The sequence below is a fragment of the Petaurus breviceps genome, unplaced genomic scaffold, assembly GCF_028583685.1.
Source record: "Petaurus breviceps papuanus isolate PSGF00001 unplaced genomic scaffold, PetGlider_PUasm1.0 176, whole genome shotgun sequence".
Classification (NCBI taxonomy): domain Eukaryota; kingdom Metazoa; phylum Chordata; class Mammalia; order Diprotodontia; family Petauridae; genus Petaurus; species Petaurus breviceps.
This window is the reverse complement of record NW_027185771.1, coordinates 2,937,551-2,960,924: the sequence shown is the minus strand read 5'-3', so window position 1 is coordinate 2,960,924 and position 23,374 is coordinate 2,937,551. Positions and strand designations below refer to the sequence as shown.

Sequence of the window (23,374 nt, the reverse complement as noted above, 5' to 3'; positions counted from 1 at the left end):
ACTTGCTTATTAGCTAGTGAGGAGATAAAATTCATATATGCAAAGAAATACCAGAGTAACAGAAGAATTAAATGACAATACAAGAAATGATTCCTGGCAATATCTTGTTTATAGGTTCAGTGAATATGTAAATAAAAATATGCAAAATAAAATAGAGAAATAAAATATGTAAAGTTCTTTTTAAACCTCAAAGTACTATTAAATGGTAGCTATCATTATTATTATTATTATTAAGAAATAAATGAATTGGGAACAATCAAGAAAGAATTCATGGAAGAGGTAGGAACTGAGTTGACCATGGAACTTTGGTCATCATTGGACTCACTCTTCCTTACCATCTGCCTTGTCTTCAGTGGGTACCTTTCCCCCAACTCCTTTCCAGCTACTCTTTGCATATTATTATTTTTTAAATTTAGTATTGTATTTTTTCTCCAATTCATGTAAAGACAATTTTAACATTCTTTTTTCTTCAGATTTTGAGTTCCAAATTCTCTCCCTCCCTTCCTTCCCTTTCTTCCCTCATTGAGAGGACAAGCCATTTGACATGGTTATGTATTATCTTCTACTATAAGAACTTCAGCTCCTGGAGGGTAGGGATTATCATGTTTATATTTGTATCCCTAGCAATTAGTATAGTAATTGCAACCACAAAGTAAGTGCTTAATAAATACTTTCTTTATCTAGCTATCTTAGGAAAATGTGCAGGAGTTGGTTAGGCAAAATGGAGGGTGGAGAGCATGCCAAACATAGAGTGACACAATGGAGGAAGAAAGGAAACCATGGTCTATGTGACTGGGTGAACCAGTCTGACTAGAGCAGAGGGTTCTTAAAAGGGGGGAAGGTTGGAAAGGTAGGTAGAAATTGGATTGTGCAGAACCTTGAAAGTCAAGCAAGAAATCTGAAAGGCAATGGGGAAGTTTTTGCCTTAGGGAGAGTGGTAATGACTTATACAAAGCAATGTTTTAAGAAGGTTAATCTGAGAGTGCTATCAAAGGTGAATTGGAAAGGAAGTCTCCCTAAAGAGACTGGTTACATGGAGACCAGTTGGAATTGTTATAATAATCTACCTATGAGGTAACAAGACTCCAGACTAGGAGGGATTTAAAAGACATTAAATACATTAAAAAGAAATAATAATTGTAATAGCTAATATATATATATATGCATATATATACTTTAAGGTTTATAAAAACCTTTTTGAGTGGGGTACACTCTCTCCCTGCACCCTCTGTGAAGACTCCTCAGAATCAGGAGAAGGGAGAGGAGAATATCTTGAAACCAGAGACAGATTTTCATAACTCTGAATCCTGGGTTTCTTAAGAAATTATACAACCTAAGACCCTTCCCTCCTTCCCTTGCTGTCAATCAGCCTTAAGCCTTCAGGAATTTTAGGAATCTCTCAGAGCCTTCTTCACTTTTTTTTCTCCTTCTTCACTTTGGTGTTTGCCAAATTAGGATAGGTACTTTTGGATTGGCTATCCCCTATTTCCTTGTTCCTTTTCATTGGAGGAGATTTTATGCTCAGATTGTAAGCCTGCCTCCCAGCCAGTGGGAGAAGGGACAGCAGTGGGAGGGGGCTTGACTGCATTAGGGTATAAATTCTTTTTGTTTGTTGTGGTTTTTTTTGGAGGGCAATTGGGGTTAAGTGACTTGCCCAAGGTCACTTGGCTAGTTTTTGTGTTAAGTGTCTGAGGCTAGATTTGAACTCAGGTCCTCCTGACTCCAGGGCTGGTGCTCTACTCACTGCGCCACCTACCCACTCCTAGGATATAAATTCTTGTTCCATCTTCTGTAACACACCTCATTCTGCTGGTTCATACTGGTGGAAGGGATGCCCTCTTTTCAAGAGAACTGAATAAAACTTCCTGTTCTTTCCTCAAGATACTTCTGACTTTTAATTTTTTGGGGGGTAAGGGATTTTTGGGGTCCCCATACCCCACACAGTTTCTTGCAGTAATTTGTATGGTAGATTAGAATAATAATTAAGATTCATGTAGCAATTTAAGGTTCACAAAGTGCTTCTTTCATAACAACTCTATGAAGTAGGTAGTATATGTATGATTATCCCTTTTTTACAGACAGGAAACTGAAGCTCAAGAAGTTAATGGGTTGGAGTGGCTAGGTGGTACAGTGAAACTCAAACACAAAAACTAGCCAGGTGACCTTGGGCAAGTCACTTAACCCCAGTTGCCCTGACGTCCCCCCCCAAAAAGCAAAAAAAAAAAAAAATTTGAAGAAGTTAATGGGCTTACACAGCCAGTAACGTCTTCAATCCAGGAGTTGTGATTCTCAAGATTGGTGTGCTATTTTGACTACACCACATTGTCTCAATTGGGAATATTAGATGGCCTCTGGTACTTTCTAACTCTGTGATTCTTGCCTCTTTATTACCAAGCACCTAGCCATCCCTAATTCAGTACTTTCAAAGAATTTAATGTTTTCTTTAGTAATATCAGTATGAGTCAAAGTCAGCCAACATTTAATATGTAAAGTATCACTACAAAGTTTTTTCCCCCAACAAAAAATTATATTAAAACAAAGGAAATTAACATAAAGCATGGATGGGCAACCATTAGTTGCAAACATGTATGTAAATATCCAGAGTTACTTTCAATTCTCATGTCCTTCTAAGACTTTTCTTCTTCATGAGTTTTTTTCTTTCTTTTTCTTTCATTCTTCCATTTTTTTTTCTTCTTTATATTCTCAGTTCCTTCCATTGATCCATTTATGGCTTGGACCTAAGGCCCTTTATCATCACAAGTGTCTTCCTCTGGAATTTCTGCTTATTAATGTCCTTCCTAAATTGTGGCAAGGCAGAAGTATCAAGGTTAAACGAATTGCATAAGGCAACACAATGAAGTTAGTAACCTTGAAATTCAAAAATGCTGACCTCGAGCTGCAAAAATAGAGGAAGAAAGATGTCTTAGAAGGAACATTTAATGTTCCAGTCAGAAGGCTTGGATTCTTAGGAGTTTGTGTGACTGTGAAAATCACTTTACTTCTCCAGTTCTCCATCAATCAAAGGGTTGAAAAAGGTAATCTATTTATATGGTACTTTCTAGCTTTAGATGCTGTGATTCAAATCAAAATGGAGGGATCACCAATCTCAGCACTGATAAAAGCCTCAGTCAATCTCACCAGTCTGCAAAATAGAGATAATAGTATTTGTACTCACCTACTTAGCAAACCCCAAAACAGGGTCAAGAAAAGTCTGAGGCGACTTAAAGCAACTGGACAAAAACAACTTCATAGCCATAGCACTATTGAGGAAAGCACTATATAAAACTTTAAAGCATCCCAATGGTGTGGGTTGAGAGGAAGAGGAGACAGAACTCCAACTTTAGGAACATCCATTTCTGATGCAAGTCTGTAAGTCATCTTACCAGAGCTGCATTTTAATATTTTTAATATCATGAATTTCTTTTGCAGTTTGCTGAAGCCCACAGACCCTTTCTCAGAGTTTGTGACTTATAATCATAATTGAAGGAAATATTAAATTTCAATTAGAGGTTTGTGAAAATAAGGAGGTAGCTTTTTTCTCCATCTAAGAGTATGGACTCAATGAAATCTAATCGTAGACCTCGTGGATCCCAAGTTATGAACACCTGTGTTTAAGATGTCTCAGGAACGCAGGATCACACAGCCAGGAGGGAAGGTGAGACATTGAACTCAGGTCTTTCCAGGTAACTATCCCCCCAGATCTTGATACCTTATTAGTATTAATTAGTATATTATTGTAAAGGAAAACACGGCCACCTTCACTCCCAGTTTAGGGAGGAAGCTGAAGACAAGCATAGCAGGGATTCTCCCTCCATGTAGGCAACCTCATCCTCCCACCCGCGGTTTTAGGGCCACAGACAGGGGCCCCTTTCAGAGGTCAGAGCCAGGAGTCTGTCACTGGTGCTTTCTTGGGATGAAATGTAGGCATCACCGCGCAGGGACCAGAAGGATGGGGTAGTCGGAGAACTGGGGCGTTAAGTGGCTAGGGGAGACGACCTCCTCCCTCCCCGCACAGGGCCGCTAGGACGCGGAATGGGGGAGAAGCCGCTTTCGGGACATGTGGCTCGAGAGAGGAGAGGCGGCCAGCTCAGGTAAAGCTGGTATCTTCTCTCCGCGTTCTACATCCCCGGGGGTCTCGGAATCACGGCTTTCCATTGGTCTGATGGGAGACACCGAGCACTCCTATTGGTCCTGATTGAGGTCGTAGCTTCAGGCTGAGCAGGTGAGCTCCTGACCCTCATCTTCGTACGTTCTACGCGCCGTCTCAGAATCGCGGCTTCTTATTGGTCGGATGGGAGACACCGGGGTGCTTCTGATTGGTCATCTGGAAGTGGAGTCAGAAAGCTGACCGAAAGCCGAGGTTCGGCCGCCTTACCTCCCGGCCCGCTCCACTAGCGGGGAAAGCTCAGCTTCGCTTTTCATTGGCGGAGAGAAAACAGACCACCGCCTCCAAGCAGCGTTCATTGGCTTTGCCCCGAATACTCCCAAGTCGGGATAGTCGGTCGAATACGGAAGCCGGCTGGGCTGGAGAGGCCGAATCCTGCTACCTGAAGTCGGGCTCGCAGCCGAGAGGAGGCGCTTCTGATCTCGATGGCGGCCGAAGGCGGCAGCGACAGCATGGAGGGGAAAGAGCCTGAGCTCGAGCCCGGGGTCACCTACTACCGGCTCGAGGAGGTGGCGGAGCGCAACTCGGAGAAGGACGTGTGGATGGTGATCCACGGGCGAGTCTACGACGTCACCCGTTTCCTTGGCGAGGTGGGGCCCGGGGCGGGCTGGGGGGAGGGGGCGGAGGAGGGTCCCCGTCCGGCGGCCCGGCCCCGTGGGAAGGGCCGAGGCCCGGTCACTCAGGGCACGTGCGAGGCGACTGCCCCTTCTCTCCGGGATTGCGTGTCACCCCGGCTTCGGTGGGAGGCACTCGGGGGATTCGGGGACCGAGATGGACGTGGTGCTGGGGGAGCCGAGTTCGAGTTCTGCTCCTGCGGGAGCTTCGTTTAGTGAAATCAACGCCCAAAGAACACTTGAGTGCAAATCGTGCTGCCGGGACCCTGGGGGGCAAGCCCCTAAAGCAGGCTCAGCCTCTTGATACCCCCGAGTTGAGAACTAATAATTACTAGGATTTATAGAGCCCCCACTTTGTGCCTGGTACTGTGCAAAGCGCTTTACAAATATGTCTCCTTTGATCCTCACAGCCCCTTGCGAGATAGGTGCCATTAGCCCTCTCTTTTTTATAAGTTAGAAACCTGAGGCAGGCATAAGGTAAGTGACTTGCCCTAGGTTATACAGGTAGCACGTGTCAGAACTTAGGTTCTTCCTGGAGTTCAAATCCTACCTCAGGCACTTACTAGCTATGGGCAAGTCACTGAGTTTCCTCTTCTGTAAATTGGGGATTAATAGTAGAAGGAGATTTAAATTCACCTTCAGACACTTATTAGTAGTGGTACCTTCCCTGGCAAGTCTGAAGCCTTCATCTGTAAAATGGGTACTTAAGTTGACCTACCTAGGACTATCTGTGTGCCTGTGGACAAATAACTTCCCCAGTCCTGCTTTTATTACCTCTGGAATGGAAATAATCATACATGTAGTTTACCTGCCTTACAAGGTTAGTGTGAGGAATAAATGAAGTATTATATGGATAGCAGTTAATAATGTCCACAATTCCATATAAAAAACATTTATTCAGCCCCTATAAAGTGTAAGACAATATGCTGAAAGGTGGAGATACAAAACTTTTTTTAAATAGGAAAATCTTTTGCCCTTCAGAGAGCTTGTCTTCTAGGGCTGTAATACAGGCCAGTCACTATGCTAAATGCTTTACAATTATTATTTGGTCCTCAAAACAACGTTGGTAAGTAGGAGCTATTATTATCCCCATTTTACAGGTGACCAAAAAGAGAGATCAGAATAGTACTCTGAAAAAAAAATTGGAGAGGGGATCATTTTCAGTTGAAAAGATAATGGAAGGTATCTCTGAGGGTAACTATTTTTGGAGGCTAATTTTAGAAACTTTTTTTCTTTAATGACAGTCTGCCTAGTAGCTTCTCTTTTTCTGTAGCAAGAATATTTGAAATATTTTTCTTGTAATTTGGTTAAGTTGTGGGAATGCACTTCCTAACTCTTGATTCTAGAAAAATTTCAATATTTAAGTTTTACAGTAAAGAACATTCTGCACATTTTTACATAGTTTGTCAGTAAATTAACTTTTAGACATTAATTGCCCAATATTAGTGCTATTTAACATATTTGTATAATGCCCTATTCTGGAAAATGTTTTTACATTACTTCATTTCTGCAATAACTTAGGAAATAGAATTTTTTCTATTTTAATAGATAAGGAAACTGGAGTTAAGGTGATATAACTGGTTAATGGTAAAATTTGGATGAGATAAATCTAGTTTACCTTTTAGTGATTTTATATTTTGTAGCATCTTTCTTAGATGATTTTAACATATACTTGGGAGATACCTTGCATAAATTAAAAATAATACCAGGTTTCCCCAAAGATGCAAAGGAGCCCTGTAAAATCCCAGGACCATTTCTTGGTGCTAGTGACCTCATTTACTCTTTCTTGTAGGTTGAAGAATGATTTATAATGACTGTGGAATCACCTTTTCCATTTGTGGTTTGACTTTTCCTTAGAGTCCCAGGGGTGGGGAACCTGGGGCCTCCAGGCCACATGTGGCCTTCTAGGTCCTGGGGTTCAGCCTTTTGACTGAGTACAAGTTTTACAGAACAAATCCTTTTATCAAGGGGATTTATTCTGTGAACTATAGGTCAGTCAAAGGGCTGCACTTGACCTAGAGGGAGGGGCCTTGTGTGGCTTTGAGGCTGGAGGTTTCCCCTGTCTTATACCTATTCCTGCTCTGATTGACTATGTAATTGGGGAAGGAACTCTTAAATCTCCCACAAGAGTAATTCAGACCAGGACTGGCCATTGTTAGCAGACAACTTGCTGGTACAGGAAGCTACTTAGGCTTTTTGGGATAGACCTTGAGGATCTTCTACTCCATGATGGGGAACCTGCTGCTTCGACATGTGGCCTCTAGGTCCTCAAGTGCAGCCCCTGGATTGAATCCAGACTTCACAGAACAAAACAAATCCCCTTAGTAAAAGGATTTGTTCTGTAAAACTTGGACTCAGTCAAAGACTGCACTTAAGGAGCCTCCAGGCCACATGTGACCTGGAGGCTTCAGGTTCCCCACCCCTGACTAGTCTAACCCTTTCTTTTTTTATAGTTGAGGAAATTGGCACCCAGAGAAATGAAGTAACTTGAGTAAGGATAGTGACAGCTGGCATGAAAGTTCAGGTCTCCCCATGAGCAGGCCCGTGTGTTTTTTACTGTACTGATTTCCCTGAAGTCTTTTCTAATAGTTCTTTCCTGTGATTCTTGTTAGTCTTTCTTAAGACTTGGATTCAAATTCTGTCTCTCTTAGCACCTGGGTACTTTTAGGCAAGGAGTTAACTTGGTTGGGCCTTAGTTTCTTTATCTGTAAAATGAGGTCCATGGGCTGGATGTCCTCTAAGATTTTCCAGTTCTATTTTGGTAATCCTAAGAAAGGGTAATTGGTAGCTTCTATATGATCTAAGAAGCCTGCCACCATTTTACCCAAAAGTTTGATTCAAGAGGTCAGAAGTCAGATGTTAAGGTGATAAGAAAGTGGGGGTATCTGTTACAGATGAGGGCTTTAGTGAGAAAGGGCAGAAGAGATATAGGATGGCACTTCTCGGGTACAGAAGGATCAAGGGAGGGTTTTTTTTTTTAAAGCAATCGGGGTTAAGTAACTTGCTCAAGGTTACATGACCAGTTATTTCTGGGTGTGGTGCTGAGTATCTGAGCCCAGATTCGATCCCCAGGTCATCCCGACACTGGAGCCAGTGCTCTTACTCACTGAGCCTAAGGGAAGGGATTTTGAGGCTGGGGGAGCCTATTTGTGGGCAGTAGGGAAGGAGCCAGTAGGCTAGAGGTGATAGGGAGACATTGGAGTTGATGGAGCAGGAGGGTGACTGGTCAGATCTGTGCTTTAATGGCTGAATGGAGGATCTCAGAGTGGGGAGAGACCTGAACCATGTATATCCACCACTAGGAGACTATTTCAGTGGTCCACAGATAAGGGAAGGAAGGCCTGTACTGCAGTGGGAATGGTGTCACAGGAGAGAAGGGGGTGGCTTCAAGAAGATTAAGAAGTGAAATTAATCTCCTGTAGGAGATTAAGAGGAGAAATTGATAGACCTTGGCAACAACTTAGATATGGGGTGTGAGAAATAATGACTCTTAGCTTTTGTGTCTGAAGGACTGAGAGGATGGGGTTGACTTTGACAGGAGTAATAGGGAAGGGGTGGAGGAGAGTTTAGGGGGGAGGTAATAAGCTCCATTTTAGACATGTTGAGTTTGAGATGTCTACGAACATCCAGTTTGAGATGTTTGAAAAGCATTTGGAGGGACGGCTAGGTGGCGCAGTGAGTAAAATGCTGGCCCTGGAGTTGGGAGGACCCGAATTCGGTTCCGGCCTGAGACACTTAACAACCACACAAAAATACTAGCTGTGTAACCTTGGGCAAGTTACTTAACCCCAATTGCCTTCCAAAAAAAAAAAAAAGCATTTGGAGATGTAAGATTGGGGGTCAGTAGAGAGATTGGCACCCGATAGGTAAATTTGTGAATCAGCGGCACAGAGATGGTCGATCCAATCCATGGAAGCTGATGAGATCACCAAGTATAGTAGTAAAGAGGGAGAAGAGAAGATAGCCCAGGACAGGACCCTGGGGACACCTATTTTTTTTTTTAAAGCAGTTGGGGTTAAGTAACTTGGGTTAAGTTGGGGTTAACCTTGCTCAAGGTTACATGGCCAGTTGTTTCTGTGTGTGGTGCTAAGTATCTGAGCCTGGATTCGATCTCAGGTCATCCTGACTCTGGGGCCCGTGCTCTTACTCGCTGTGTTACCTGGCCTCCCCATAATATGTTGGGTTTTGGTTTTTTTTTTTTGCCTTTTGGAGGGCAGTTGGGGTTAAGTAACTTGCCCAAGGTCACACAGCTAGTTTTTTTGTGTGGGTGTTAAGTGTCTGAGGCCGGAACTGAACTCAGGTCTTCCTGACTCCTAGGCCGGTGCTTTACTCACTGCGCCACCTCGCTGCCCCAGGGACACCTATTGCTAGAGGATATGATCTGGAGAAAGATTCAGCAAAGAAGACTGAGAAGGAGTAGTCAGTCAGAAAGGTAGGAAGAGAACCAGGAGAGAGGGGTGTCCTGAAAACCTAGAGGGAAGAGATGTATCAAAGAGGAAGGGGTGATGAGCAGTGTCAGAGGCTGCACAGATGTCGAGGAGAATGAGGATTGAGAAAAGGCCATTGGGTTTGATAACTAAGAGACCATTGTTCATGTTGGAGGGAGCAGTTTGAGACAGTGGGGAAGGAGCCAGTAGGCATGAAAAATAAGTGAAAGTGCGAGAGTGACAGAAGGGCCATCTATTGGCAGAGACAGGAAGGAAGGACTTTCTCCTTTTCTCTTTACACTTTTCTTGGTGAGCTCATCAACTCCCAGGGATTCATCTATGACCTTTATGCACATAATCCTAAATCCATAAGCCTTTATCTCTCTTCTGAGGTCCAGATCTACATCTCCAACTGCCTGTTAGACATCTCCACAGGGGTTTTCCATAGGCGTTTCTAACTCAGCCTGTCCAAACCTAACTGTTCCCCCAGTCAGTCAGTAAGCATTTGCTGTACCTACTCTGTGCCCGGCACAGTGCCCCTGCCCCAAAGGAGGCTTCTGTCCTGATAAAAGCTATCCATGATGTCCTCAGAATTAATACCAGCTAGTTTGGGGAGGGAGTGAGCTAGCAGCTGAGAGGATCAAGAAAAGTTCCATGTGGAGGGTGGTGCTTGAGCTGAATATTGAAGGAAACCAGAGGTCTGAGGTAGTTATATAGCTGTGCTCTGCTTTCATTCACCTCCATCCCATCAGTTTTAAGTCTTTTCAGTGCCAATGTCTCATCCTCTCTTGCAGCCATTTCCTTCTTTAACCCCACAGCTACCCTCATGCTGGGCCCCGTCACCTCTTACCTAGCTTGTCGAAGTAGTGTTCTCAGTGGTCCCCACCATCCAGGTGGTCCCCTCTCTGATCCTTTTCTGCACAGGTGCCAAGCTTCCAGCGTGCCCTGTTGCCTTTAGGATAAAGTGCAAATTCCTTTTTTTGTGTGTTTTTTGTTTTTGTTTTTTGCTTTTTGGGGGGCAGTTGGGGTGAAGTGACTTGCCCAAAGTCACACGGCTAGTGTGTCAAGTGTCTGAGTTTGGATTTGAACTCAGGTCCTCGTGACTCCAGGGCTAGTGCTCTATTCACTATGCCACCTAGCCTCCCCGAGTGCAAATTCTTCTGTTGGGAATTTTAAACCCTTCCTGATTGGATTCTAGCCTGTATTTCGAGGCTGATTGTACTGTGCTCTATGCTTCAACCGTTCATCATGGGAAGCATACCATCTCTCACATTCTTTTCTTTGCCCAGGCTGTTTCCTAGGCTTGAAGTGCCCCACCTTCTTACTGCCTCTTCTTTCTTGGAATCTTTAGGCCATTCAAGGCTTAGCTACAATGCTACCATCTCCTTCAGGAGACCTCTCTTGATTCTTTTTTAGGTTTTCCCCATCACTGTATCTTTTTTGTACATAACTTACATTTACGTATCTTTGAACATGCTGTTGTATCCCAGTAGAATTCAGGGTTCTTGAGAACAGGCACTGTTTATCACACTTTTGGATTGGTATTCCTAACACCAAGTCTGGCGGGTGACATACAGCCTTGCTTACATGCATATCCATTGACTAGTTTTCCATCTCCCAGACCTGCCAGAATGGGGGCTCTTCACCTTTTTTATGGCATAGACCTTTCTGCAGTCACTCTGGTGTAAACTATGGAACCTCTTCTCAGAATTGTGTTTTTAAATATATATTAAAATACATAGATTTGCAAAGGGAGAAAATTATATTAAAACATAGTTATCAAAATTTTTTTAAAAACCACATGTACAGACCCCAAGTTGAGAACCCATGATAAACCATCTAGAAGGTTGTAGTTGTTATTTCTGAAGGTATGGCCTCCAGGGATGGAAATTTTATAGCTTCTTCTAGAAACTTATTCTACTTATTTTTTTTTTTAAGCAATCAGGGTTAAGTAACTTGCTCAAAGTTACATGACCAGTTATTTCTGGGTGTGGTGCTAAGTATCTGAGCCCGGATCTGATCCCCAGGTTATCCTGACACTGGAGCTGGCGCTTTTACTCGCTGAGCCACCTGGCCGCCCCACCTTATTCTACTTCTTAATCTTTAATAAGCAGGTCGAAAGGAGCTGGACCTAGCAAACCTTGAGCAATATCACAAAATGAAATGACCTTGTCTTGGCAGATAGGAATGATTGTTTATTGACTTGGAAGCCATTTCCAAGTCCTTTGTGTGCAGTCAGCCTCTTGATGAGTGAAAGTGAAGGTCAAAGTAACTCCAGCTTAGGAGGAAGGAAAGAGGATGAGCTGACTATCATGAGGCTCACCCAGCCTGTTTGAACAAACTGTTGACACTGAGATTTGGGAAGTGCATTAAAGCAGAGACCTGGATTCTGATTGTAACTGTTTCTTATCAAAGGTCATAGGATTGTAGATTTTTGAGACAAAAGTGACCTTGGAGGTCATCTGCTTTTTTAGCCCGGTCATTTTATTGCTGAGGACGTGGAGGCCCAAGATGACCTATATAACTGAGTAGCAGGGTCAGGATTTGAGCTCAAGCCCTCTGATTTCACATCTAGCAAATGAGCACTCTTTCTAGGGCACCAGGAGTTAATCTGACTTAAAAATAGATGTCACAGTGTGTAGGCCTAGAGAACCCAGAAACGACCTCAGCTTGAGCTCCTCCAGCTGGGAGGTGGGGCAGCCAGAAGGAACACTGCTTTGAGGGCAGGCTAATTTGCAGAAAATCTTGGAGGCAGAATATTATGGGATGTATATCATTTTGGAAGAACTTCAGAAGCAGTGGAAGAGAAAGCACATTTGCAGAAAACTGTTAGCCAACTGTCCTCAAAGCTTTCACACTAGAGATGACAGCTGGAAGGAGTGCAACAGGTAGAGTTTGAATGGCAGTGAAGTGTCTGGATTTCTGTAGCAGTATTCTCATTAATGGCAGTGGAATCACGGCCTTATCCTGTGTGCTCTTTGAGCAGGTGAAAATAGCTCTCAGGACTTTAAATTGACAAGAGGGACTGGACCTGAACTAACTGAAGAACTAACTGAAGAAGTCCTTTTTGGAGGTGACACAATTTTGAAGGCAATCAATATGGATTTTTAGTATAACTGAAAGAAAGCAAGATATGAGATGGATGGGGGAAATTGTGGACTATATTATTATTCTCCCCCAAAGGTGACTGAGAATATTGTTATATTTGAAAATTAAAGTAAATTGAGAGACAATGGTCTGAGCTTGATTGATTTATTAGTTAGGCTAGCTGCAACCGATAAATTGGGTTGATGGCCTCAGGGACCACAGACCCTGAAGTAGGACTTACCAGCCTTAGGGGAGTACAGAGTTAAGTAGGTGGAGAAGAATACTATTGGTTTGAGGATAGACAACCTTTTGGGGATAAAGAAAGGGGGTGTGGGGAACTTCCACATGCATCTAGTGACCAACCTTCTCAGACAATTAAGGAATGTTATTTTTCATTCATTCATTTATTTGTTTGTTTGTTTGCAGACTTTGTTAGTAGAACTGAGTTAGTTGACTCCCAGGTATCCTAAAAGCTTTATTGGGAGGCAAGACCCTCCTTAATTGTTCAATGGACAATATATCTTTGGGGTTTGATCAAGTTAAATTAACTTGTAGGTTTAAACTAATTCAGGAAAATCTGACTTAATTATAAAATTAATATAGCATAAAATCAGTTAAACTTAAACTGTAGAAACTAGAGGTATTATTAATTTTTATATTTTCAATTTTATCAGTAATAATGATTCATATGCCTGCTTTCTCATCTAACAAACAACTTTATGAAAATGATCCACACCTTTATTGATGTTATCCTTGATGACAAGTATGAGGGTAGCATGCGTAACTTTTTCAGTGATATTGAATTCCTTTGTGATTCCCAGATCCACTTTCTAATACCACTTTCTCCAGTAATTTATCATACATGCAGTGCCTGCTGACAACGTACTATATCTTGTTAAGATTAAAATTTCCTTCAGGGGTGGCCAGGTGGCTCAGCGAGTAAGAGCACCAGCTCCAGTGTTGGGATGACCTGGGGATCAAATCCGGGCTCAGATACTTAGCACCACACCCAGAAATAACTGGCCATGCAACCTTGAGCAAGTTACTTAACCCCGATTGCTTTAAAAAAAAAAAAACTTCTTCAAAATTCACAAAACTAAATGTGTAGGAGAAATTTAAATAATTAAACATTTTAATGATGTATTTGTGATTTTGTAGCATTTATACTTCTGAAATTATTAAAAGCTTAAAACTCCATGAAGGCTTTGGTGACACCCTGTATTATAACATCATTCTGCTTTTCAGATGGATTAGTACTCTCCACCATTCTAGCATTCCAAAAACAATGCAAATTGTAATCCATCTATGCCTGCCCATTTTGTGCAGCTCTTGTCCAAGGCTTCCCACGGTCCTCTCTGGGGGCGTACATCCAGTGTGTGTAGGACCTGCCATAAGTTCTCTTGAGAATTCACAGATGCCAGTGGAGCTTACCTACTTGATGGTTTTTCTACTCTTATGTCTGTCTGACACCTTTTCTAACTTGTAGTCCCCCTTTGATGATGTGCTACACTTGCTTATGGCCCCCATATGCAGTTCTCTGTTGTCCTTTGGCTGAGCTTCCTTTGGGTTCTTTGGAACCTGTAGTAACCTTTTCTTTAGAAAACTCGCTCAGTCCACTCTATTGCAAGAGACTCCACTGATTTGCAGAGTTCTCCATGGTATTCAAAGGATTAAAAAGGTACAAGAAAATTCAGCATCCTCTTAGGCCCATTTTCAGTGGGAAAATCCACACTTGAGTGCCTCAGTGGATCCACGGATCTCATTGGTTTGGGTACAGATTGAAACCTTCCTTGTCTCCTTTCTTTGGCAATTTTTGTCCAGCAGGCTGGAGGCCTTCTAGATTTCTGGCCACCACTAAAGGAACAATTCGTGTGTACATTAAGCATGTATAATGTGGCCAATGGGAGCTAGTTTTGATATATCTCAGCTACAGTCTTCAATTACATGTAACACTGTAAGATTTTAAATGATCCCTTCTGCCCTCCAATGGAAAGGAGGTTCTTTCCTGTGGACCTTGCTCAAGTTGGTTCAACATTTATATTCAGGAGGAGGTTTTAAACGAACTTTTAAGTTGCGCTATTTCATTGTAAAAAAATTTATGAAAAAGTGATTTCAACAGAAACAATTAAGAAATAAAATCATATGTAAAGCCACGAACTCTAACGTATTTACATTTACTAAAAGGGAATATATGCATTATTCACACTCAGACGTTAAAACGCAGTAATTTTGTTATTGTATATCTTTCACCCCCTGACACAGATCACAATCTCCATGACATGATAGATGTCCTCCATAATTGTGATCAAAGATCTAATCATGCTGTAGCCAACCTGGTGATGAGCCTCTGAATATAACTGAAGCCTTTTTTGGCACAATAGATGCCTATTCCATCACAAGGTCTGTACTAGGAGCCTTTACAGCTTTTGGTCAGACCTTTTAGTCAGGGGTGGGGAACCTGTGTCCTCAAGGCCACACATGGCTCCCCACTTCTGTTAGAGCTTATCCTTTGCTGGCCTGGTCTTTAAGAATCCAGGATCACCTTCACACCAATTTGAGGGATCAGAGTGGAACTTTAGTGTCGGATCTGGTAGTCCATAAGCAAAAATAGTAACGATCCAGACAATATTAGTGTATGTGTATAGATATGTCCACATATACACTTATACTCTTATCTCCCCAGCAGTGCTGTGGTATGTAGGTAGAGCAAGTATTATCCCCAATTACATGTGAGACTGAGGCTTGAGCACTTGTGAGGTCCTGAGATGGTACAGTCCAGGCTTGGATCCATGTGTTCTGACTCTAAGGCATTCTTGCTTTATTGTTTGCAAACTTTATTATAAGTAAAATGCTGTATAAATATCTTTTTATTATTTGTAGCCTTCTGAGCATGATACCCACATAGGTTCCTAGATTTGGAACTGAAAGGGAAAAAAAATTAAAAAAAAAAAAAACTGAAAGGGACCTCAGAGGGCACCTTGTTTACCCTTTTAGGGATGAAGGAACCTAGACCCAGACAAGTGAGATAACTTACCTGTGTTCCCAAAGGTAGGAAAGAGGCAAAGCTGGAATTCATATCCCATCATTCCGCAGCACTCAGCTTCTGCCACTTCTGTTTTCTTGTCCAGAGATTCCTCTTTTCCTTTAAGGTGGTAAGTCATTTTGGGCATGGAAACTTGTCAAAGATTTTTTTTCTAAGTTTTTTTTTTTTAATAAAACATTATAAGGGATGGCCAGGTGGCTCAGCGAGTAAGAGCACCAGCTCCAGCGTTGGAATGATCTGGGGATCAAATCCAGGCTCAGATACTTAGCACCACACCCAGAAATAACTGGCTATGTAGCCTTGAGCAAGTTACTTAACCCTGATTGCTTACAAAAAAAAAACCAAAACAGATTATAGCTGCTTGTTCTCTATTCCTCTAAACATTTCCTGCATCAAAGACATTTGAATAAATTGATTAGGCATTATTTCTGTTACATAAACCATGTCTCTCTCCCAATAGATTGTTTGTTTAAATACTTAGTAATAACTATTCACCACCACCACCCCAACCCCCTTTTAAAAAGGTTTTGCCAGCTTGTTCAAGCATTTTATTCCCATGGTCTCTGGCAGTCTACCTGTCTTCCTACAGAGTGCTTATTTGCAATGACAGGTTACACATTTTGGCCCACAGTTGAACAATTTCACCCCTGAGTTCCTTCAAGGCACTTGAGTGATTGCCATTTGGTGCTCTAGTTTGTTGATTAGGTCTGTAACATTCTCTAAGCATTTGATAGTATTTGATCCTACTAATCTCAATCTCTTTTATTTTTGGAACCAGATATTCAGACTTTCCCCGAAACCTGTCAGTTCTGAGTATTCTAGTTCTAGAGACAACATTGTTTTCTCTCTGCCCTGAGAGAGATTCTTCAGGGAGTTTGTGTGCAGACACACAGGGTACCCAACAGATGGAGCTGTGAAGCAGGGTTTGTGTATATGGATAAATGTATAGCATTTCTACCCAAATTTTGTAGTTCTTTTATTTTTCTAGTATGAAAGATGTTTCTCGTAGGATTGATTATGTCATTTCTTAAAATGCTAATCACCTTTATGACGATTCATCCCAGTATTTTCTGTAGAGTTCGTAATCTGGAAGCAAACTACCCCTTTGTCCTTATTGTGTTGTTTTTAGTTTCTAGAACAATTATGAATAAATTAGGGGCAGTTCCTAATTCCCGTATGTCTACTGTAAAAGGTTGTTGAGCTAAGTAAATTGTTATCCCAAGAGATGTTTTATAATCCCTTTGACTTCTTGACCATTGAGTCAGAAATCATTAGTTCTGTGACTGTTTGGTTCTTCACAATTGTCATTCTTGACTGCATTATAATATAATAATTATGTATATTATATAAATAAATTTATATATGAATATAAAAAATAATTATATATTATATAAAAATAATAATAATATAATAAAATTATAAGATTTTATTTATACCGTTGTATAACTTGTCGCATAATACAATCTGAGACGAGGCCATCAACTATTATGGCACAAAGGCTGTCGAGTTGTAAAAATGTTTGCGAATTGGCCAAGATTTGGGGGAAAAAATGCCGATCCTAGAAGGAAAGGGGGAGGCAACAATATCTGCATTAAGGGAGGGGTAATAGTGTCATAGTGTACTCCGTCTGTATGGTATAAAATGTCCTTTAGTGCCTTTTGATAACTGCCGAGGCTTGAAAATTACTGGAAAGGCTCAATCATTGATACTGGCTCCCAAGTTTTTATTTTCCTGAGGAATTCAGACAAAAATACTGTATTGTTGTTGCCTTTGGGGTTTTCTCTCCTTACATTATCACAGTAATGATAGTTTTGTAAACTCACCTTTACTTTTAGAAACACTAGAAAGGAATATTTATTATTGTATATTAAAAACCAACTAAAATTTTTAAATCACCAACATTTAATATTGAAACTTAACAAAAGAACAATAATATTTTGAATACCTTTTAAAATAACTTCTGTTATTTTCTCTGTGTTCTCTTCTGTTCATTGTCTATTTTTCTTCCATATAACATATTTTGGTATGTATAAATAATTACAGATAAATTGCATATATACATATAGTAGTTTTCCTAAATCTGCTTTCTCTATTTGGTATCATTTTTATTCATCTTTGTATGTTTTGTTATATTCAAATTTGTCATTTTTAATGGCCCTGTGGTATTGTTATGAATATAACAATTTGTCTAATTGTTTCCTAATTTTGGACTTTGAAGTTATTTCCAGTTTCTGCCTATTACAAATAATGCTGCTATAAACATCTCTGTAATATTGTGATTTATTTTTTCTTCTTGGAGATAATGTTTTTGATTATTGTTCACATTTATATAGTGTTTCAAGGTTTACTTGGTAGTTTTTTCACAACAACCCTGTGAAGTAGGGAAGTGAGCTTAAGTAAGTAGTGCTTAGCTATAAACCATGTGACCCCGGACAAGTCTTTTTCTAAATCTCAGTTTCCTCATGTTTAAAACAGTGATAGTGTATCTCAAAGCTGAAACTTGATAACATGTCATAGATCTTTGGGTCAAAGATCTTGGTCAGATCCTCATCAGATAACCACTGCCATTGTCTCAGGAAAAGATTAGACTCTCTCTTCTATTTATAATCTCGGTGATTTTACATGTATGTAATGATATAAATCTCACATACACACACACATCCACCCACCCACACATACCCATATCCTTCCTTGGCTAACACTCCTCCAGATGCGAGTTTCTCCCTGTTAGAACTAAGCTCCTCGAGGGCAGGGACTGTTTTTTGCTTTTGTATTCATATCCCCAGCACTTAGCAGTTTTAGCCACATAGTAAACACTTAAATACTTTTTCATTCATTTGTTATCATGTGTTCAGTTATTCTTTGTATATTTGATTTGTGAATTTTCAGACTTAGGCTCTTGTAAGGAATCTTCATCGGACTTATAGATATTAGAATGATATAAAGCTACAGCTAAATGAAAGGAAAGATTTTGAATAAAATTTCACAGGTGCTTTAAAAGTACCTCCTTTTAGGGACGACTAGGTGATGCAATTAATAGAGCACCGGCCCTGGAGTCAGGAGGATCTGAGTTCAAATCCGGCCTCAGACACTTAACACATAAAAAGACTAGCCCTGTGATCTTGGGCAAGTCATTCAACCCCAATTGCCCTTCAAAAAGCAAAAAAAAAAATTATTTTTTAAAAGTGCCTCCTTTTGTGGTACCTGTTTTTTGTTGTTGTTTTTTTTACCCGTTCAAGGGGATACCTTTCCTCACTTGCTTTCCTGATCAGCACTGGCCATTTCTGTTATTTATCTGTAGGAGTTCAGCCTACTTTCAGTGTTGCGCTTGTATAAACTTATTATTGTATAAATTATTGTCATCATTGTGTATTGGTGTTCTCCTGATTCAGCTTATTTTACTCTAAGTCAGTTCATAAATATATCTAAATTTTTTACAGCCATTATTTCTTACTACACAATAACATTTCATTATATTCATATGCTACTTTCCAGCTTAGAAAGATTATTTTGGCAACATTATGAAAGACAGGGGGCGGTACATGGCACAGTGAATAAAGCACCATCCCTGGAGTCAGGATGTCCTGAATTCAAATCTGGCCTCACACACCTAACACTTACTAGCCCTGTGACCTTGGGCAAGTCATTTAACCCCAATTGCCCTGCCCTCCCCCCTCCAAAAAGCAAACAAACAAACAAAAAACATTATGAAAGACAGATTACTATGACAATGTGGAAGACTTCAAATAGGGGTTGATGAGCATTATCTGAGGACCAGTTTGTGTAGTATAGAGAGGTATTCTGGGACTTACTAGCTACATAATTGATAATTGACTCTGGCCAAGAGCTTCGCTCTTTTTCTGATTTCATTTTTTGACCTCAGTTTTTTAAAGTTCCTCCAACGTATGTCCCTAGTGGGCACATTACTTGGATGAACCTCCATTCTCATCAGTGTAGACACTCCCTTTAATGATGGGGAACATCACTTCTTACTTTCTCATCCCTTGCACTTCTTATAATTGTCCTTAGGTAATTTCTCCAGGATTTACCACTCACTGGAGGCCATTTGTTATCCCTTGTTCTTGCTGTAGGACTAGCCTGCCTCCTTTTCTCATCATATCTTTATCCTCAATGATACCTTTTGTGCCACTTGGCCTGGGGTGATTTATTGCATCCTACAGCTTCCACCCACCATGCATCTTTCCATTGTTCCATGTATCACCTACAGTTTTGGTTCTTTGATATTGTAATGTGGAATAATTCATAGTTATGGATAACATCACTGGGGAAATATTGATATTATAAAAGATGGGCTTCTGAGCCTTTTTTGTGGTGGCAAAAAAATTGGAAATTGAAGGGATGCCCATCAGTTGAGGAGTGACTGAACGAGTTGTGTTATATGATTGTGATATAATGCTGTTGTACTTACTGTAAGAAATGATGAAGGGGATGATTTCAGAAAAAACTTGCAAAGACTTGTATGAACTGATGGTAAAGTGAAGTGAGTAGAATTAGGAGAATTGTACACAGTACAGTCTTGTAATGATTTTAAATTGAAAGGCTTAGCTACTCTGTCAATACAATGGATTAAGACATTTCCTAAGGACTCTTGATGAAAATGCCATCCACCTCCAGAGAGAGATCTGATGAACTCAATGAGTAAAGATTGAAGCATACTGTTTTCACTTTCTCTATGTGTCTTGCCTTTAATTGGTTTTTTTATTGTTTTTGTTGCAATATGGCTTCTATGGAAATGTTTTTCATGACTTCTCATATATAATTGATATCATATTGCTGACCTTCTTAGTGGATGGGAGAGAGATGGGAGGGAAGGAGAGAATTTAGAGCTCAGAATTTAAAAAAAGAATGTTAACCATAAATAAAAATAAAGAATATACAGCTAGAAGAAAAAAGCATGAACTTTGCACTAGATAGCTTCTGAGGCAGGTTCCTTCCACCTCTCAAATTCTGTCAGCAAGTAGCAGCGTGAATTGTGGAAAGAATGATGGACTTTCCCAGCCCATTTATCTCCCCTTCAGTTCTGGGTCGAGTGTACTGTTCAGTGCCTGGCAAGGCTGGTACATGAGCACTGATGGTTCATTCAGTGGCCTGCCTTTCTGACCATGGCCTAATTTAGGCACAGTTGCTAAGATGTACTCCTTGGTATAGTGGAATGAATCCTATATTTGGAGCTATAGGGATTGGGATTAAATCTTGCCTGTGCTGTTTACCATAAGTGTGACCTTGAGTAAATATCATTTGACTTCTCAGTGAATCTGTTTCCTCACTCATAAAAATGAGGGGGTTGGTCTAGAAGGGGTGGGGAACCTATGGCCTCAAGGCCACATGTGGATTCATTCAAAGGGCTGCACTTGAGGACCTAGAGGCCACATGTGAATGATGTCTGAGGTTCCTTCTGTCTTTAATTAATATATATCTTAGTGATATGAGTGCCTGACTTGTATGTAGAAAGCTTCTAGGCACATGCCATTCTTTTGGTTCCTTGGTGGACGGGAAGAAACTGCCCCCTCCACCGATAAAGGACTGCTGCTAGTCTTTAACAGTTAGTCTTACGGTGGGCCCTCAGTGCTAGAAAGTACACTTCCCCATAGTTGGATGGTATGTGTATCTGGAGTGGAGATGTCTCTCGCTTACTTTGAGCTAGTACAATTCTGCTTTGCTCACAGAGCACAGTGTCTTCTTTGATGAGGGCACACCATGCTAGGTGGTCCTGTGCCAGAGTCTCCATGACTCACAATTGATTCCAGAGTTCTGCAGAGAGACCTTGAAAGTGTCCTTGTATCGCTTCTGATCTCCATGTGAGCACTTGTCTTGTGTAAGTTCTCCCTAAAAAAATCTTTTAGGCAGATTTACATTTGGCATTCGAACAGTGTGGTCTGTAGAGTTTGAATGCTGGGCAATTAAATGTAAGGAAGGACCTTAGTGTCCAGTACCTTATCCTTCCAGGTGATCTTCAGAATCTGCCTAAGACAATTCAAATGGAAGTGATTCAGTTTCCTGGCATGGCCCTGGTGGACTGTCCAGGTTTTATCCATATATAACAGTGAGGTCAGCGCAATGACTCTGGAGACCTTCAGTTTGGTAGAAGTTATTAGAAGAAGATGGACTTTCGAAGGTTAAAAATAGTAATTAATCAGGTTTATTTTAAAAAGTTTACTTAAAACTGAAATATGTAAAAATGTCACATTCTTAGATTTTGTGTAGATTCTATTCTAGCTACATAGGCAGGTGTTTATACTTATGTCAGAATGGTGTCTATTCCGTCCAAATGCAAAATAAAGAAAAGGAGAATTCTCCTGGACAGAGAAGTACTTATTAGATAATGTGATATCTCCAATAGAGTTGAATTCTTTCTTCCTTAGCTTTTTTCCCCAGGAATATGTTTATTACAATTACTATTGAAATATAAATGAAAATCAGTGCTAAAAGACAACCAAACAGATTAATTGCAATAACCAGTCTTGGGCCTGAAAAACAGATGAAGAAAAAAACATTTCCCTTTTCTTCAGAGAGGTACGGGACTGTCAGAGCAGCATGTTGCATATGTGATCACAAGGGGTCCTTTTTCCCCCTCATTGCTTTGGCTTAACTCTTTCTTTGCTACAAGGTATATAAAGTTCATGGTGGGGGACAAGGGCAGTAGTCGGAGAGATAATGGTTGATGTTTGGAAATAAAGGCAAAAGGCAAGAATGAAACTTAAAAAAATAGCGTTGTTGTGTACTAGAATTCACCGAATAGACTTGTTTTTGGAGGGCATTTCGGGTTAAGTGACTTGCCCAAGGTCACATGGCTAGGGGTGTGTGTGTGTGTGTGTGTGTGTGTGTGTGTGTGTGTGTGTGTGTGTAAGTGTCTGAGGTCAGATTTGAACTCCTGATTCCAGGGCTGGCCGGTGCTCTATTTGCTGCTCCACGTAACCTCCCTGAATAGACTTTCAAGTGTTGGGACCCATTAGATTCCTATCTTAAGAATTTTTCTTTTTCTAATGTATTTTGCAAAAAAGGTTCTATAGGAAGGAAAATGTTACAGTATTTTGGTTTGGCCAGTTGAATTTTTTAATCTGGACTTCTAGTACAGCCTTCCATGGAATAAGGTAAATAAATAGTTAAAATTCTCTTGCTCCTAGGTATCCTGTTACATACTTTGGAGAAACGTCAGTGCTTAAATCATATATGTTAATTAAGTGCTTGAAATGGCGATCACCAGCTACAGGTCAAATGTTGGGAAATACAGAGATATATGGGTGTGTCTCAGCCCTTTGGCCTTTTGCTAAACTTATTAGATGATCTGATTCTTCCTATTGTACCTCTTTGTTTTATTACTGTGGGACTAAGAGTGAAGTTGATTCCTCCTTTTCTTTGTTGAATCCAATTTAATATAGACTCCTCAGATTAGAGAGAAGAAATTCCAGGTACTGACTTTTGAAGTAGTCCTTCCTCAGTATCAGCAGGGAATGAGATGTTCCTTTTGAGTAGGGTTAACATGACTTTGGGGCAGTGAAGCTCCCTTTGGGGGTTGGGAAGACCTAGATTCACATTTCACTTCTTATACCTATTCACTGTGTCTAGTTACTTAACCCTCAGGGCTCTGGGCAGTTCTTTAAGTCTCTGAAGTGGGCTGGCAGGTGCTGATCAGTCTGTAGTAGAGTGACATTCCTCCCCAGGGAGTTCCTGTACCCATGAAAGTACTGGTCCAGGCTCCCTCCACTCCCTTATGGCCACTCCCCGCCAATAGTTCCCATTTACTTTATAGAAGCAGTTTTAACTGGCTGGATTTTTTAAAATTTAAAACTTTTTTTTTGTTTTTTAAATGATGAACTTAATCATGTCAATATTTCAAAGAGCCATCATTTTGTCTCTGTGGGTTTTCCTTTCACTAACTGAGCACAATCCCTGTATGCCATGGGGGATGGTTTTCTATAGTGCTGTGGCCAGAGAAATGTACCTGGTGATGAGCCTCTCAAAATTTAGGTAGGCTAATAATTAGTGGGGAAAACACAAAAGAATTCCTCTGAAAGGT

At 40.8% G+C, this 23,374-nt stretch overlaps 1 protein-coding gene across 1 annotated transcript in view; it reads left to right on the top strand.

Annotated features, from left to right (window-relative positions):
- The first annotated feature begins 4,358 nt into the window (after positions 1-4,358).
- CYB5B (cytochrome b5 type B) overlaps positions 4,359-23,374 on the top strand; it is a 48,059-nt gene continuing 29,043 nt past the window's right edge. Inside the window, exon 1 of the mRNA XM_069085477.1 lies at positions 4,359-4,755. Within this exon, the coding sequence (XP_068941578.1) occupies positions 4,591-4,755 (165 nt within the window). The 5' untranslated portion in view covers positions 4,359-4,590. The remainder of the gene's footprint in view (positions 4,756-23,374) is intronic.